The 14334-nt window shown below is 36.2% G+C and overlaps 1 protein-coding gene across 2 annotated transcripts in view; it reads right to left on the minus strand.

Moving 5' to 3' along the window:
* LOC149782289 (high affinity cationic amino acid transporter 1-like) overlaps positions 1–14334 on the minus strand; it is a 71427-nt gene that overhangs the window by 25485 nt on the left and 31608 nt on the right. For both annotated transcript variants that reach the window (XM_089933669.1, XM_089933670.1), the window contains exons 9-11: positions 12827–12966; positions 3518–3620; positions 480–539 (exon numbers count right to left, since the gene is read on the minus strand). In XM_089933669.1, coding sequence (XP_089789795.1) covers positions 480–539; positions 3518–3620; positions 12827–12966 — 303 coding nt within the window. The remainder of the gene's footprint in view (positions 1–479; positions 540–3517; positions 3621–12826; positions 12967–14334) is intronic.

Consider the following 14334-nt stretch of genomic DNA (forward strand, 5'->3'; position numbering starts at 1 on the left):
TATAAGGACTGAACTGTCCAGTGAGCTAATAAACACTTATACCAGGACTTAACTGTCCAGTGAGCTAATAAACACTTATACAAGGACTTTTGTAACTGATAAGTCAAGAATTCCATGCAACAAAACTTCTTAATTGCAAATTATGTTATGACACATCCTCCATGTCTACGACTTTCAATAACATCAACACAAAATCTGGATGCTGTGATGGTTCAGTGGTCAGCATCCTGGATGTGTGTCCAAATGGGTTAAAATCCTGCAAAGAGGCTGGGCTGGTATATGTAATATACCCCTATGAAAATAACTTCACTTCACTTCATTGGTCTTTGTATGATCTCACCAATGATGTGCTGATGTACCATTTAATAACAACAACAATAATCAACACAATATCCTGTTACACAAATTCCTAATGGTTATGACAATGTCACAGACAAATAATGCAGCTCAGACAACAAAGCTGTAATTACCAAACTTACAATTTGCTATAGTCTCCATTGGCTGTATCATCCTGTCCTCCAATACACATTACTTTATACCTGAAAACAAAAAATTAAGTGAAGAATGCAATAAATATAAACTGAAGTCTGAGACTTGCTAAACCCAATTAAAATACCTGAAAATAACACTAGTGTTTCTGCATGTTGTGGCATTTTATTGGCACCTCAACACAATAGTGGCTAAACCAAAATATACACATTACTTTATACCTGAAAAAAACTATCATGCAAACAATGCAACAAAGGTAAACAGAAGAGACAGCCTAATTAAAATATCTTAAAATAACACTAATGTTTTCTCATGTATGTTGTTGATGTTGTTTTTGGAGTTTAAAACCATTTTCCCAGTGCACAATAAGCACAGGATTAGAAGTGAAATTACGTTTAAAAAATTAGAGTGGTTTTTTTTCTCTTTAGGTTTGTCAAGGTTTTACATTTTGGAGGTTAAAGACACAAAGCAGTTAAAAGATTATCTCCAGTGTGAGCATAACATTTATTAAATATTTGATAAAGTATGCTTTGAGTTTATTTTTAAAATAAAATGAAAACAAAGATAAGGAAAATTAATGATTAAAAAACAAGTAACTGCAAGTGCTAAGAAATTCTCAACCGCTTGGCTAGCCTAATGAAGAAATGTCACTTTGTAAAAAAACATTTGTGGTGGGGACATGTAGAGCTATTAATCATTTTTTTTTCAAACTTTTAAGGATTATTTAATTAGGCTTCCTTTGGTCTTTTAGATTGTTCCCACACTCTTCTAAAGATAAATTTTCAGAGTTTTTCCAGGTTGAAATTAATTTTTTCAAGGTTCACATATGACCATCACTGAATGGAATTTAAAAGCATTATAGATTATAAAACACATATTTTCTAATCTAAAGATGTTTCTCTTTCAAGACTCTCCAAAACATCTCAGCCAGAAGAGATGATCATATGCAAAACCACAAAATGTATCACATGAAACAATTTTGATTATATTCCTTTAAATTGGCTAAACCAATTTTTAGTGTACAAGATGATAATAATACTAGAATCTTTACTGTGCAAGATGACAACCATAATAGACTAGATGACAACTATACTAGAATCTTTACTGTGCAAGATGACAACCATAATAAACAAATTGACAACTATACTAGACTAGATGACAACCATACTAGAATTTTTACTGTACAAGATGACAACCATAATAGACAAGATGACAACTATACTAGAATCTTTACTGTGCAAGATGACAACCATAATAAACAAATTGACAACTATACTAGACTAGATGACAACCATACTAGAATCTTTACTGTACAAGATGACAACCATAATAGACAAGATGACAACTATACTAGAATCTTTACTGTGCAAGATGACAACCATAACAAACAAACTGACAACTATACTAGACTAGATGACAACTATACTAGAATCTTTACTGTACAAGATGACAACCATAATAGACAAGATGACAACTATACTATACTCTTTACTGCTTAAAATGAGAACTGTACAATAATCATTACTGTACAAAATGACAACCATAATAAAATCTTTACTTGTACAAGATGACAACTATACTGGCATCTTTACAGTACAAGATGACAACTATACTAGAATCTTTACTGCTCAAAATGAGAACTATATTAGAATCTTTACTGTACAAGATGACAACTATACTTGAATCTTTACTGCCCAAAATGAGAACTATGCTAGTATCTTTACTGTACAAGATAACAACTATACTGGAATCTTTTCTGTACAAGATGACAATTATACTAGAGTCTTTGCAACATGGTAACTTTACTTCAATCTTTATCATACAAGATGACAACTTTACTAGAATCTTTACTGTACAAGATGACAACCATATTAAGATCTTTATTGTACAAGATGAGAACTATACTAAAATCTTTACTGTACAAGATGACATTTATACTAGAATCTTTACAAGATGAAAAATATATCAGAATGTTTATTGTACAAAGATGGCAACTATACTAGAATCTACTGTACAAAGATAACAACTATTATACTAGAATCTTTACTGTACAAAGATGACAACTAAACTAAAATCTTTACTCTTCAAGATGACAATTATACTGTTATGCAAATTTAATTTGCATAGTTTGTTTGCTATTTTTTTTTAAATTTATTATATGTTATGTGTTTTGTAAAATTGTATTTTATAGCAGACCTTGTCCAAAATCATCTTACTTTCTTTAAGACCACAGAGTCATAACATTGCTAAAATTTGTACAAGATGACAATTAAACTAGAATCTTTACTTTACAAGATGTTAACTATACTAGATTCATTATTGTACAAGATGACAGCTATACTAGAATCTTTACAAGATGACAGCTATACCAGAATTATTATTGTACAAGATGACAGCTATACTAGAATCTTTACAAGATGACAGCTATACTAGAATCTTTACAAGATGACAGCTATACTAGAATCTTTACAAGATGACAGCTATACTAGAATCTTTACAAGATAACTCTACTAAAAGTTTTACTGTACAAGATGACAACTATATTAGAATTTTTACTGTAAAAGATGACAAAGATACTAGAATCTTTACTTTACAAAATGACAGCTATTCCAGATTACTGTACAAGATGACAACTATATTAGAATCTTTACTTTACAAAATGGCAACTATTTCAATATTACTGTACAAGATGACAACTATACTAGGATCTTTACTGTACATGAAAACTACACAATAATCTTTATTGTACAAGATGACAGCTATACTAGAATCTTTATTGTACAAGATGACAGCTATAGTAGAATCTTTACAAGATGACAACTATACTAGAATCTTTACTGTACAAGGTGACAACTATAAAAGAATCTTTACTGTACAAGATGACAACTGTATCTGAATTTTTGCAAGATAACTATACAACAACAAAAATATTTGCAAGATAACAATGTAATTGTATTCAAAAGACTCATATACAGTGCACACTGTTATAAGAGTTTTTGTTTCAACCTGATACAGAGCAATACATTACCTGAGAAGAAGAACAGATACAGCAACAAGGGTATAGGCAAGCAGTGTTCCAATTGACATCATGTCAACAAGTTCCTTTAGGTCAAAAAGCATTGCCATCACACCTAAAAATACATATTTACAGTTTTCCTCTAAAGAGCACACACTTAATGTATTTAATATTTCATGCATCATTGGACATGTATAAGAATGATATGTGCATTACATGAGTATTACAAGTGTATGAAAATTACATGTGTTCAAGTATAAGATGTACATGATATGAACATAATATGTGTGACAAGAGTATCACAGGAATGATATACACATGTGCGTAATATGAACGTGCATGAAATGGCTTGTGACGTATGTGTATGAGATGAGTATGATATATGTACATATATGGCACATGCATTACATAGCTGTCGCACAAGTATATGCCTTAGTATTACAGGTGTCTGATATGAGTTGTTGTTGTTGTTGTTTTAGGGTTTAACGCCATTTTTCAGCACAAGATAGGCTATACATGGCGGCCAGTATAACTGGTGGAGGAAGAACCCTGAAAAACCCTGGGAAGAACCACCGACCCACGAGAAGCTACTGGCAGGCTTTCCCACGTACCCATGCTAGCCATGCCTGATGACAGCCTGATTAATAATAACTTTATTTTGTTTGACATTTTCAAAATGAAACCTTTGTATTATATCAATATGTTCCTGAAAACATCAAGCCTCTCAATGCCTTCCCAGCAGTTTATATAATAAATAATCCTGCTGCATTGTTGATAGACAGAATTACGATTTCTTAGGAAATTTATTACACCTGTTGAGTAGTTACAATGCTGCTTACTTTCTAGAGCTGATTTAAATCCTATATAGGAAGGTACAAAAAGAATGTTACACAAAAAAGCTATGAAAAGGGATAAATGCAATTCAATTAATTCATGATGGCAATGATTCCTTTATCACCAAGTTGTCCCAAACATGAAGGTCCTTATCAATGAAAATATCCGGATTTCATTTCTCTGTTGATGTTATTATACTGTACAAAAATAAATTTTTAAGTAACTTATGTTTCTCTGAGAATACTTACCCAATCATATTATGTTAGGAATATTAGCTATCTCGTGAATCCAGCATTACTAAAGATGAAAATCATCTTCATCTGTCTATTTCAACAAACAAAAAGAAATAACTCTTGCATTGAATAAATGAAGGAGTTACAAACACTCTCTTGCTGAAATCCATGTCCTGTTGGAAATGGACTCGACAAGATTGACAAATCTGATTATGCCAACATGAGGAAGTCACACCAGATTCTGGCTGTTTAAAAATGACATGTCCAGATGGATGAAATCGCTGGATGAATGAAGCTCTGACATTTCCCAGTTCACTAGAAGGCCTGAATCATCTAAAAGAGATAGAAAATTGTTCCTGCCTTGGGTAGAATAGAATTTACCATATGTTTCTGGAGAATGCTATCCAAGTATAATACCATCATTGTAGATTATGTTTATCTTAATAGGATGATGACATAATTCATAATCCTGAAATAGCCATAGGCTGATTTTAAGGCCAAAAGAGGAACTTGGAACTAAAAAATTGTACTGTGGTAAGCAAAATGGAGAAAAAGTTCATGACATGGGGTGGACAGAGATGTAAAAATATGTTTCGGTCAGACCGAGACTGACAGCATACTCATCCCATCGAACGGACAGGCGGATTGAACTCGCCGTCTCTATTATGAATTGGTTGAAGCGACTCATCAACAATGGGTCTCAACGTGTTGCCTGCTTTCTGAAGTAAACAAAAGTCAACCTTGAATAAAACCCCATGGACTGTGGTCCCTGCACATGCTTCACCATCTTATGTTTATTTGTTGTTATTTTTTATATACGTAGCAGTACCTCTTGTAGTAGAAAGATATTATTCTCCCCATCTGATGTTTCATCTATGAAGAGGAGAGGGAAGGGGATTGATAATGAACAAAACCTGAAACCCCTCCACATGACCTTGGTGACATGCCTCCATCCCATTCTGAGGGAATAAGGAGATCCAGTGAGCTAAAAATTTGGTTTCTTACTGGCTCTGTATGATTGCTCCCCAGGGATCAGTATTGTTGCCTATGTGACTGTGAAGATCTTGAGGTCACTTAAAATCCATTCATACTGGCAGGGGCTGAGTGGTTACAAACGCTCTTGTGGGTTGAGTCACGAGGTGGAAGGAATGTCTCTGAGCTGCCTGGCTCTGAACTTCCTCTATTCGTCCTGCAAAGCAATGATGACCAAAACAGGGTCGTCTGTAAAGGGAGATTATGACATGGTTAGAGAGACATGACTCACAGACACATGACATGTTTTATCAGAAGTAAATTAGCCGAAACCATCAAAGTATTGGCAATGGTATGGTGAGCAACCCCGGTCAATGACGACAGCAATCCTGGCCATCACCTCCCAAGTGTGGCTATTGCAGGATGTCTCTGTCAAGCCTAAAATGTGCCAAAGAGGCCAAATCCAACAATGAAGAAGGTACAATGACAACCTGAACCAGCTCTGATTAGCATGGAGCAAATTTGTCTGCCTTATAAAACAGATCGGTGGACATCTGAACAGCTGCTATATTCTTGTCAAGTGCATGGAGATCAGTATTTAAGGTGTCTGTCACCTGAAGTCTTTCTGATTGGGGAAGGAACCTCAAGGATGGTATCTCTTCTTCGTCGTTGAGATCTACCAATTCTTTAGAGTAGCATTATGGGATAGAGGGTATTAAGAAGTAGCCATTAATCTATAAATGTCCTTGATAGTGGCTTGAAAGCGAAACTTCAGTCCATTCCATGGTCGGATGGGAGTATGATGCAAAGGATGGTGGATTCGAAGGAGTTCAGTTGCACTCACAATGCGTGGAGGCTCCATCATGGCCTATGGCCTACTTGAAGCTCTGAGGAAGACATACCAGCTGGTATCAAGACTGAATTCCATCCCCATGAAAACGTCACTATTTCTACCTTGTGGACAAGCAGTGTACATGTGGAAGTCTGGCACACTGCCGCCTGGTTGCCCGGTGAATGGTAAGCCTGGAAGCTGGCAGTGTATAAGATGTTCCAGCTATCACAGGTTCTGGCCACTCCAAGGGCCTGCTGGATAGAAAGATTTCTCACTGAAATCTCCATCACAAAATGTGCATGTCGCCGAAGGTATGGTCAGTCACTAAGATCCCTGTAAGTCATAGCTGACTGGACTGATTCTACAGAAAGGCCCCCATGTTGGAACAGCTGGATGGCCAGTGTTTGGTAAACAGTTGGCGATGGTGCAGTTTTATTATCCATTAGATCAAACGGATCCAATACAAACAAACTAGCTGGCTGGGACACCTTTTCAAGCAGTCTCCCATACAGGATGGTCGGTGACAGCTGGATGGCTGGTGATGGCCATTAACTGTGCAGTGGTATAAGGAGGTCAATCCAACAAATATGATATGAACCCATGTGCTCTGGCTTACAGGCCTAAAGGCCATGCTCAGACATGCAAAGGGATTTACACCCATTGGGTTGCCTAAATTTAGGGAATACTCCACAATGAGTCAGTACCACCAACAACGAACCATATGTTGCCTACCATGACTTATTCCATCTTTCCTTCCTTTCAATGCCAAATGGAATATTGCTTGGATGATGTATTTCATGCATTTAGTAAACGTTTCTCCTGAAATGACACAAGAAGAGAAACTAGCTAATAGCATACATTAGCAAATCAGTATGTGACTAAATAGCTAATATGGCAGCCCAGACTTCCTCTGACCGTGTATTACAGATGCTGCATATCACACAGTGTGTATTTAGTATAAACAAACCAAGCCATGGGTTACTTCACAGTGTGTACTTAGTATAAACAAACCAAGCCATGGTTTACTTCAAAGTGTGTACTTAGTATAAACAAACCAAGCCATGGTTTACTTCACAGTGTGTACTTAGTATAAACAAACCAAGCCATGGTTAACTTCACAGTGTGTATTTAGTATAAACGAACCAAGCCACGGTTTACTTCACAGTGTGTACTTAGTATAAAAACCAAGCCATGGTTAACTTCACAGTGTGTACTTAGTATAAACAAACCAAGCCATGGTTTACTTCACAGTGTGTACTTAGTATAAACAAACCAAGCCATGGTTTACTTCACAGTGTGTACTTAGTATAAACAAACCATGCCATGGTTTACTTCACAGGCTCTGAAGCTGCATATATAGCATTTAAATGACATTCTGCTGAAACGACACAAGAGACAGCAAAGCATAAATCAGTAATTCATCAAGTTACTAACTCGCTAATATAAATATATTCCCCGTTACCAATGAAGAAATCAAAATAGTGTTGCATTCAAAACTTATAGACCGTGCTTTGAACTTATGCATTTCTACTACTTAGATAACCGTTCTACTGAAACTACACAAGAAGGGAAAAACAACGCATAAATTTGCAATGCAGCATGTTAAAAAGTTGCTATTAAAAACCAACTTTGTTACAAATGGAGCAAGTGACAAAAATCAAAGTCACGCCAACTCATAATGACCTTGCAGATTTCAATGATAGCGTGGTATGATAGTCTCAAAAGGACTAAAGGTGACAAAATCACTCAAATTTGGCAGAAATTGTAAAAAAGAATGTAAACAACCTGCAGCAGAATGATTAATCCACACAACAGATCCAAAAAATGTTGGATGAGTCAACTGGCTTGGACTGTTGAAGAATAAACTGTACAATGTTATCCAGTACAGCAACAAAGCTAAAAACATGTGACACATGGTGGTGCCAAGGGGAGGGCAAGAATTATTGTCCTTTGTCTATTAAAATTAATAGAAAAAGACGATTTTCTTCTTTTTGGTAGGGAAGAAATCGTGGGGCGGCAGGCTAATATTTCTCATGTAATGTGATTAGGAAACATATCTGAAGGAGAAATATTTTACTGTGTTGAATGTCTTTCAAGCTATTTTCAGATTACTCTTTGCCTTCATTATTTTTCATGCATCAGAAGAAATGTCTAGAGAATTATGATGTCATGTTTTGCATCATCATCATAAAGTTCATCTGACATAAGCCTGAGGCCCCTGGTGGCCAAGTGGTCAAAGTGCTTGCATTTACTGATCAATGCCATCTCACCTCTGTCCACATGGGTTAGAATCTCAGGCTTGGACAATGTGGATATGAGAAAGCTTGTCAATAGCATCCTGTGGGTCAATGGTTCTTACAGAGGTTTTCAGGGGTTCTTTGTCCACCAGTTAAAACTGCCATCATATATGGCCTATCATGTGCTGAAAATGGCATTAACCCACAGCAAAATAAACCTAATGTGATGGTTAAGCTTAAAGCAGCCTAGGATGACTAGGGACGGCTAGGATGACTAGGGATGGCTAGAATGACTAGGGATGACTAGAATGACTAGGGATGGCTAGGATGACTAGGGATGGTTAGGATGACTAGGGATGGCTAGAATGACATAAGGTGGCTAATGATGGCCTGGGAAAAGCTAGAATGACTAGGGATGTATAGAATGACTAGGAATGGCTAGAAGGACTAGAGATAGCTAGTGATGACCTAAGAAAAGCTAGAATGACTAGGAATGGCTAGTGATGGCCTGGGAAAAGCTAGAATGACTAGGGATGTATAGAATGACTAGGAATGGCTAGAAGGACTAGAGATAGCTAGTGATGACCTAAGAAAAGCTAGAATGACTAGGAATGGCTAGTGATGGCCTGGGAAAAGCTAGAATGACTAAGGATAGCTATTGATGGCCTAAGGTAGCTAGAATGAATAGGAATGGCTATTTATGGCCTGGAGATAGTTCGAATGGCAAGTGATAGCTTGGGAACTTGGGATGGCCTGGAATTACGAAGTTACAAAGAATTTGTATGAGAAACCAATTTTTTATGTAAGATACATTTCTTTGTTAATACTAATAATATCACAGTTCATCAGGTGCTTAACAACTACTGCAAAAACCTAGCCCTATTAACCTTGCTTGTAGCATAAAAGTGCTACAAGTTGTTGGACAAACCTGGATTCCTCATGGGCAGATGGACTGGTACCAAAATTCTATCCAAATATCAATTACTTCAGGAGTGGATGTGAATGTTCAACTAGGTTTAATGTACTGTCAATAGGCTGAAAGGGTGTGTCACTATTATGATCGTAATCCAGATAGAAGTTGAATGCTCTGCATTATTGGGAACTTGCTTAACAATTCATAAAGGTAGCCTGTTGTGTGGCTGCTATAGGTTCAACCAGGTCAAGATGAATGATTTATTACGTAAATGCCAAACAAAATTGTCAATGACCTCCATCCCACACAATAATAATGTCTAATGTCAGTAGTGTACCATTACCCTTGAATGCTATGTTAGTAGTCACTGCCCTAACCTCAAGAGCCAATACAAACAAGAAACACACTGGTCTATAAATCCAAGACTTAATAATACATTTTCTTTATAGGCGGAGTGCATAAATCCATCCTACCCAGAACAACATAATCTGAGCTTAAAAAGCATGCATTTCTTCTGAGATCTCGTTCTTGTCATAGACTTGGTTTGCTTCAGGTGTCACTTCAAAGCCTTAAAGGATCCTGTAGACCTCTTTGAGATGAATGGTCCATCAAGAATAGAGGCTCTGTAACAAAGGGCTGATTCCCCATGAGTGGAAGCCTGTACTCTGCAATGAAAGCAAGAGATGTCAGATGTGAAATCAAACCATCTCAATGGAACTGGAGATAGTTTAAATTGACTACATCCCACTGATTTTGCCTACTGTATCTAGAACAAGGATGATGCTTGTTTTGTTGAAAGGTGAGTCAGTAATGTTGCAGACATATGTATGAAAGTTGATTTATTCCATCATGTCTGATTTCATTTCAGACACTGCCAAACCCTTCCATCAAGACAAATCAAAAGCTTTTTTCCAATAAGCTGGAGAAATCTTTTGTATTGGTCTATATCCTTCCTTCCATTATGATGAAACTATGTTTGAGATCATGGGAATGGTAGCTTTTTTATAGTGACAGGAATCAACATTCCAAAGCACCAAAGGAGAAATCTGCTATTTGTGGTATCCAGGATTTTAATAGAGTGATATGTTTCCAACTGTGCCACTAGAAAAACATTCTCCACTTGACTCTGTATGCTTTCGGAGTGAGTCTGTCCACTCCTTGTTCTGAAAACTGCTTTTCTGGGAGTCTTCTGGATATGAGCCAGACATCAGGTTTAACTAGTCCATGCTAAGACGAAACACTCGTATCTGATACTGCTTCAACAGGTGCAAAAAGACAAAGATTTCCTTTGAATTTCTGTGGCCAAGTTCCATAGATCATTTTATCATAACACTTCCCATTTAAGAGGAGCAATCAGGATCAAACAGTCCTCTGATTCTTACACTTTCTGCACAAGTCTGGGAATCAGAGGCCTCCAAGGGAATACATATGAATCTCAACTGTTCGAGTTCATGGAAGAGTGCTGACTGCCCGTACTTTGAGACTGGAAAGAGAAAAGTGGGTAGCTTTAAATTGCATCTTGTCATATATGGATAGAAGTTTGGACAACAGAGTGTGAATTTTCAAATAATGAAAAATCCAAAAGCCCAAAATAAATTTGTGAAAGACCTTAAGACATCTAATAACAGGCAAATACCAAGAGGAACCAAAGCACTTGTAGTAAGGAAATGGCACAGACATTAAAATTTATGGACAAAGTTAAGTCAACAAAAGCGAGAATCTTTCATCAATGATAGTAGTAGAACAAGAAATAGAAATAGTGGTGTATACTTCCATGTTGTAAGAACACTCCATACATATGCTAAAATATGTTAATGCATAAACAGATCAAACTTTGGGAGGTCTGAAAAATGATTGCCTCCTAGTACAAGACGATGTAGCAACTACCTATGGACTGGATTTGGCACAAATCCCTGCATTCAAGAGGAGATCATTCTTATCTTTCATGTACATCATTGGGCAGAGAACATTTTGCATGATTGTTGCTATAAACCAACCCTGTAAGGGTTGGATTTGAGAGGTAGTTATTGTTATCCTATCATGTTCCAGTAAAATATCTGAAGATGAAATAAAGATTTTCAAAGAGCAATGTACACTTAAGACCTTTAAAAAGCATGGCTTTTTTTAAAGAAAAACTTTGGTCAAAACAAAAACAATACTTTAAAACAACAAATAAAATTCAAATAAATATTTATTTTGGTACAGCTGTACCAATGGCAGCTACACTGCATCAGTTTTTTTAGTCACAGCAGTAATTGTTTAAAATGCATACAGATGAGAAAGAACATAACATTTGATGTTGTTTTGGGATTTAATATCATTTCTAAGTGCAAGACTGGCTATACATGGCAGCTAGTATAACAGGTGTTGGAAGAAACTGGGAAACTTCTGGTAAGAACCACCAACCACCAACCACCAACCACACAATGGCCAAGCCTGAGGCTTGAATCCACATGGATAGAGGTGAGATGGCAGTGATCAGTAAAGATTATCAGTAAAGATAATCACTTAAGACCACTATGCCACCTGGGACCCCATATCAGCATGTAGATGAAATGGAACATACTTGTACCTGCACACAGATGAGACATAGCATACTTGTACCAGGATACAGATGAGATATATCATGCATGTACCTACATACAGATGAGAGAGAATGTCCCTGTACCTGCATAAATATGAGATATAGCATACTCCTACCTTTATACATAGATCTAGCACACTTGTACCTCCATAGAGATCAGTTATATTATACTTGTACATAGCTGAGATATAACATCTTTGTATCTGCATAGAGATGTGATATAGCATACTTGTACCTGCATATAGCATACTTGTACCTGCATAGAGATGTGATACAGCATACTTGTACCTGCATAGAGATGTGATATAGCATACTTGTACCTGCATATAGCGTACTTGTACCTGCATAGAGATGTGATATAGCATAATTGTACCTGTATGCAGATCACGTAGCATAATTCTACCTGCATAGAGATGAACTACAGCATACCTGTATCTGCATACAGATTGTATATAGTATACTTCTATCTGCATAAAGATGAGATATAGCATAGTGCTACCTGCATACAGGGGAGATACTTGTATCTGCAAACAAATGTGATACAGCTAACTTTTACCTGCATACAGATCAGATTTAGCATAACTGTACCCACATACTGATGAGATTTAGCATACCTGTACCTGTATACACATGAGATTGGACATACTTGCACCTGTATACAGATAAGATATATCACACTTGTACCTGCACACAGATGAGATAAATAATACCTGTACCTGCAAAAATTCCTGAGAGAATAGTGGCTATAAAAGGAGTCTTCAAGCGTTCATTCACTTTGGAAAGGAACCGAAATATCAAGCCATCACTTGCAATAGCATACAATACCCTGGGCAGAGGAAACATGGCTCCCAGCAAGCTGAAATGAATGGATGAAGTATTTGACTGAAAGGAATGGATTAAATATTTAAATGAATGGAATGGATGAAGCATTTACATGAAATGAATGGATGAAGCATTTAACTGAAAGGAACAGATGAAAAATTTAACTTTTGGAAACTAAATATTAATAAATTATTTGTAAGATTGCAAAGGTCTTTCAAAGGGTGTTAATGCTTTATGTCGCATATAACAGCTACAATATTTAAATGTATTAACTAATATTCATTCATTAGAAATCATGATTTTAAACTGTGTCAGAAACATTTAATATATGTCCAAATTTACGTGTTTGTGGATAAGAAACCTGATTTGTCACTCAATACAAGATCAAACAGAAATGAGTGTCCAGATTCACATAACATAGTACCACATAACATAGTACCACATAAAATAGTACCACATAAAATGTACCACATAAAATAGTACTAAGTATGATCTAATGGTAGGGTTCAAACCTGCATCCATTTGATCGCACAGCAAAGTGTTGAGCAGTATCCCATATGGATATTATCAATTAAGCATAATAAAGTGGTTCCAACCACACTCTCATATGGATATTATAAATTAAGCATAATATAATGGTTCCCACCACACTCCCATATGGATATTATCAATTAAGCATAATAAAGTGGTTCCCACCACGCTCCCATATGGATATTATCAATTAAGCATAATATAATGGTTCCCATCACACTCCAATATGGATATTACCAATTAAGCATAATAACGTGATTTCCCATCATACTCCCATATGGATATTATCAATTAAGCATAATAAAGTGGTTCCCACCACACTCCCATATGGATATTATCAATTAAGCATAATAAAGTGGTTCCCATCACACTCCCATATGGATATTGTTAAATAAGCATAATAAAGTGGTTCCCACGACACTCCAATACGGATATTATCAACTAAGCATAATACAGTGGTTCCCACCACACTCCTATATGGATATTATCAATTAAGCATAATAAAGTGGTTCCCATCACACTCCCAAATGGATATTGTTAAATAAGCATATCAAAGTGGTTCCCACCACACTCCAATATGGATATTATCAATTAAGCATAATACAGTGGTTCCCCTCACATTCCATTACTAGGCCACCTATTATATAATGATAAGTTGGCCTTGTAAAAGAGAGTGCCATTCAGCATGGGGACTGGAGTATTTGATTCTATAATTTCACATTACTTATCTGTGTCTGACCATGTTTTTCAGTATAAAATGCAGACTGATAGTATCTCTCATATTCCTAAAGGTCAACCTGTTTTCATGGGTAGAACATTCAGAATATCTCTTTTATATCATGACTTGCCATACATCATGTGATGTCATGAG

Source organism: Sinohyriopsis cumingii, chromosome 15 (genome assembly GCF_028554795.1).
Source record: "Sinohyriopsis cumingii isolate HCF-2022 chromosome 15, ASM2855479v2, whole genome shotgun sequence".
In the NCBI taxonomy this organism is placed as follows: domain Eukaryota; kingdom Metazoa; phylum Mollusca; class Bivalvia; order Unionida; family Unionidae; genus Sinohyriopsis; species Sinohyriopsis cumingii.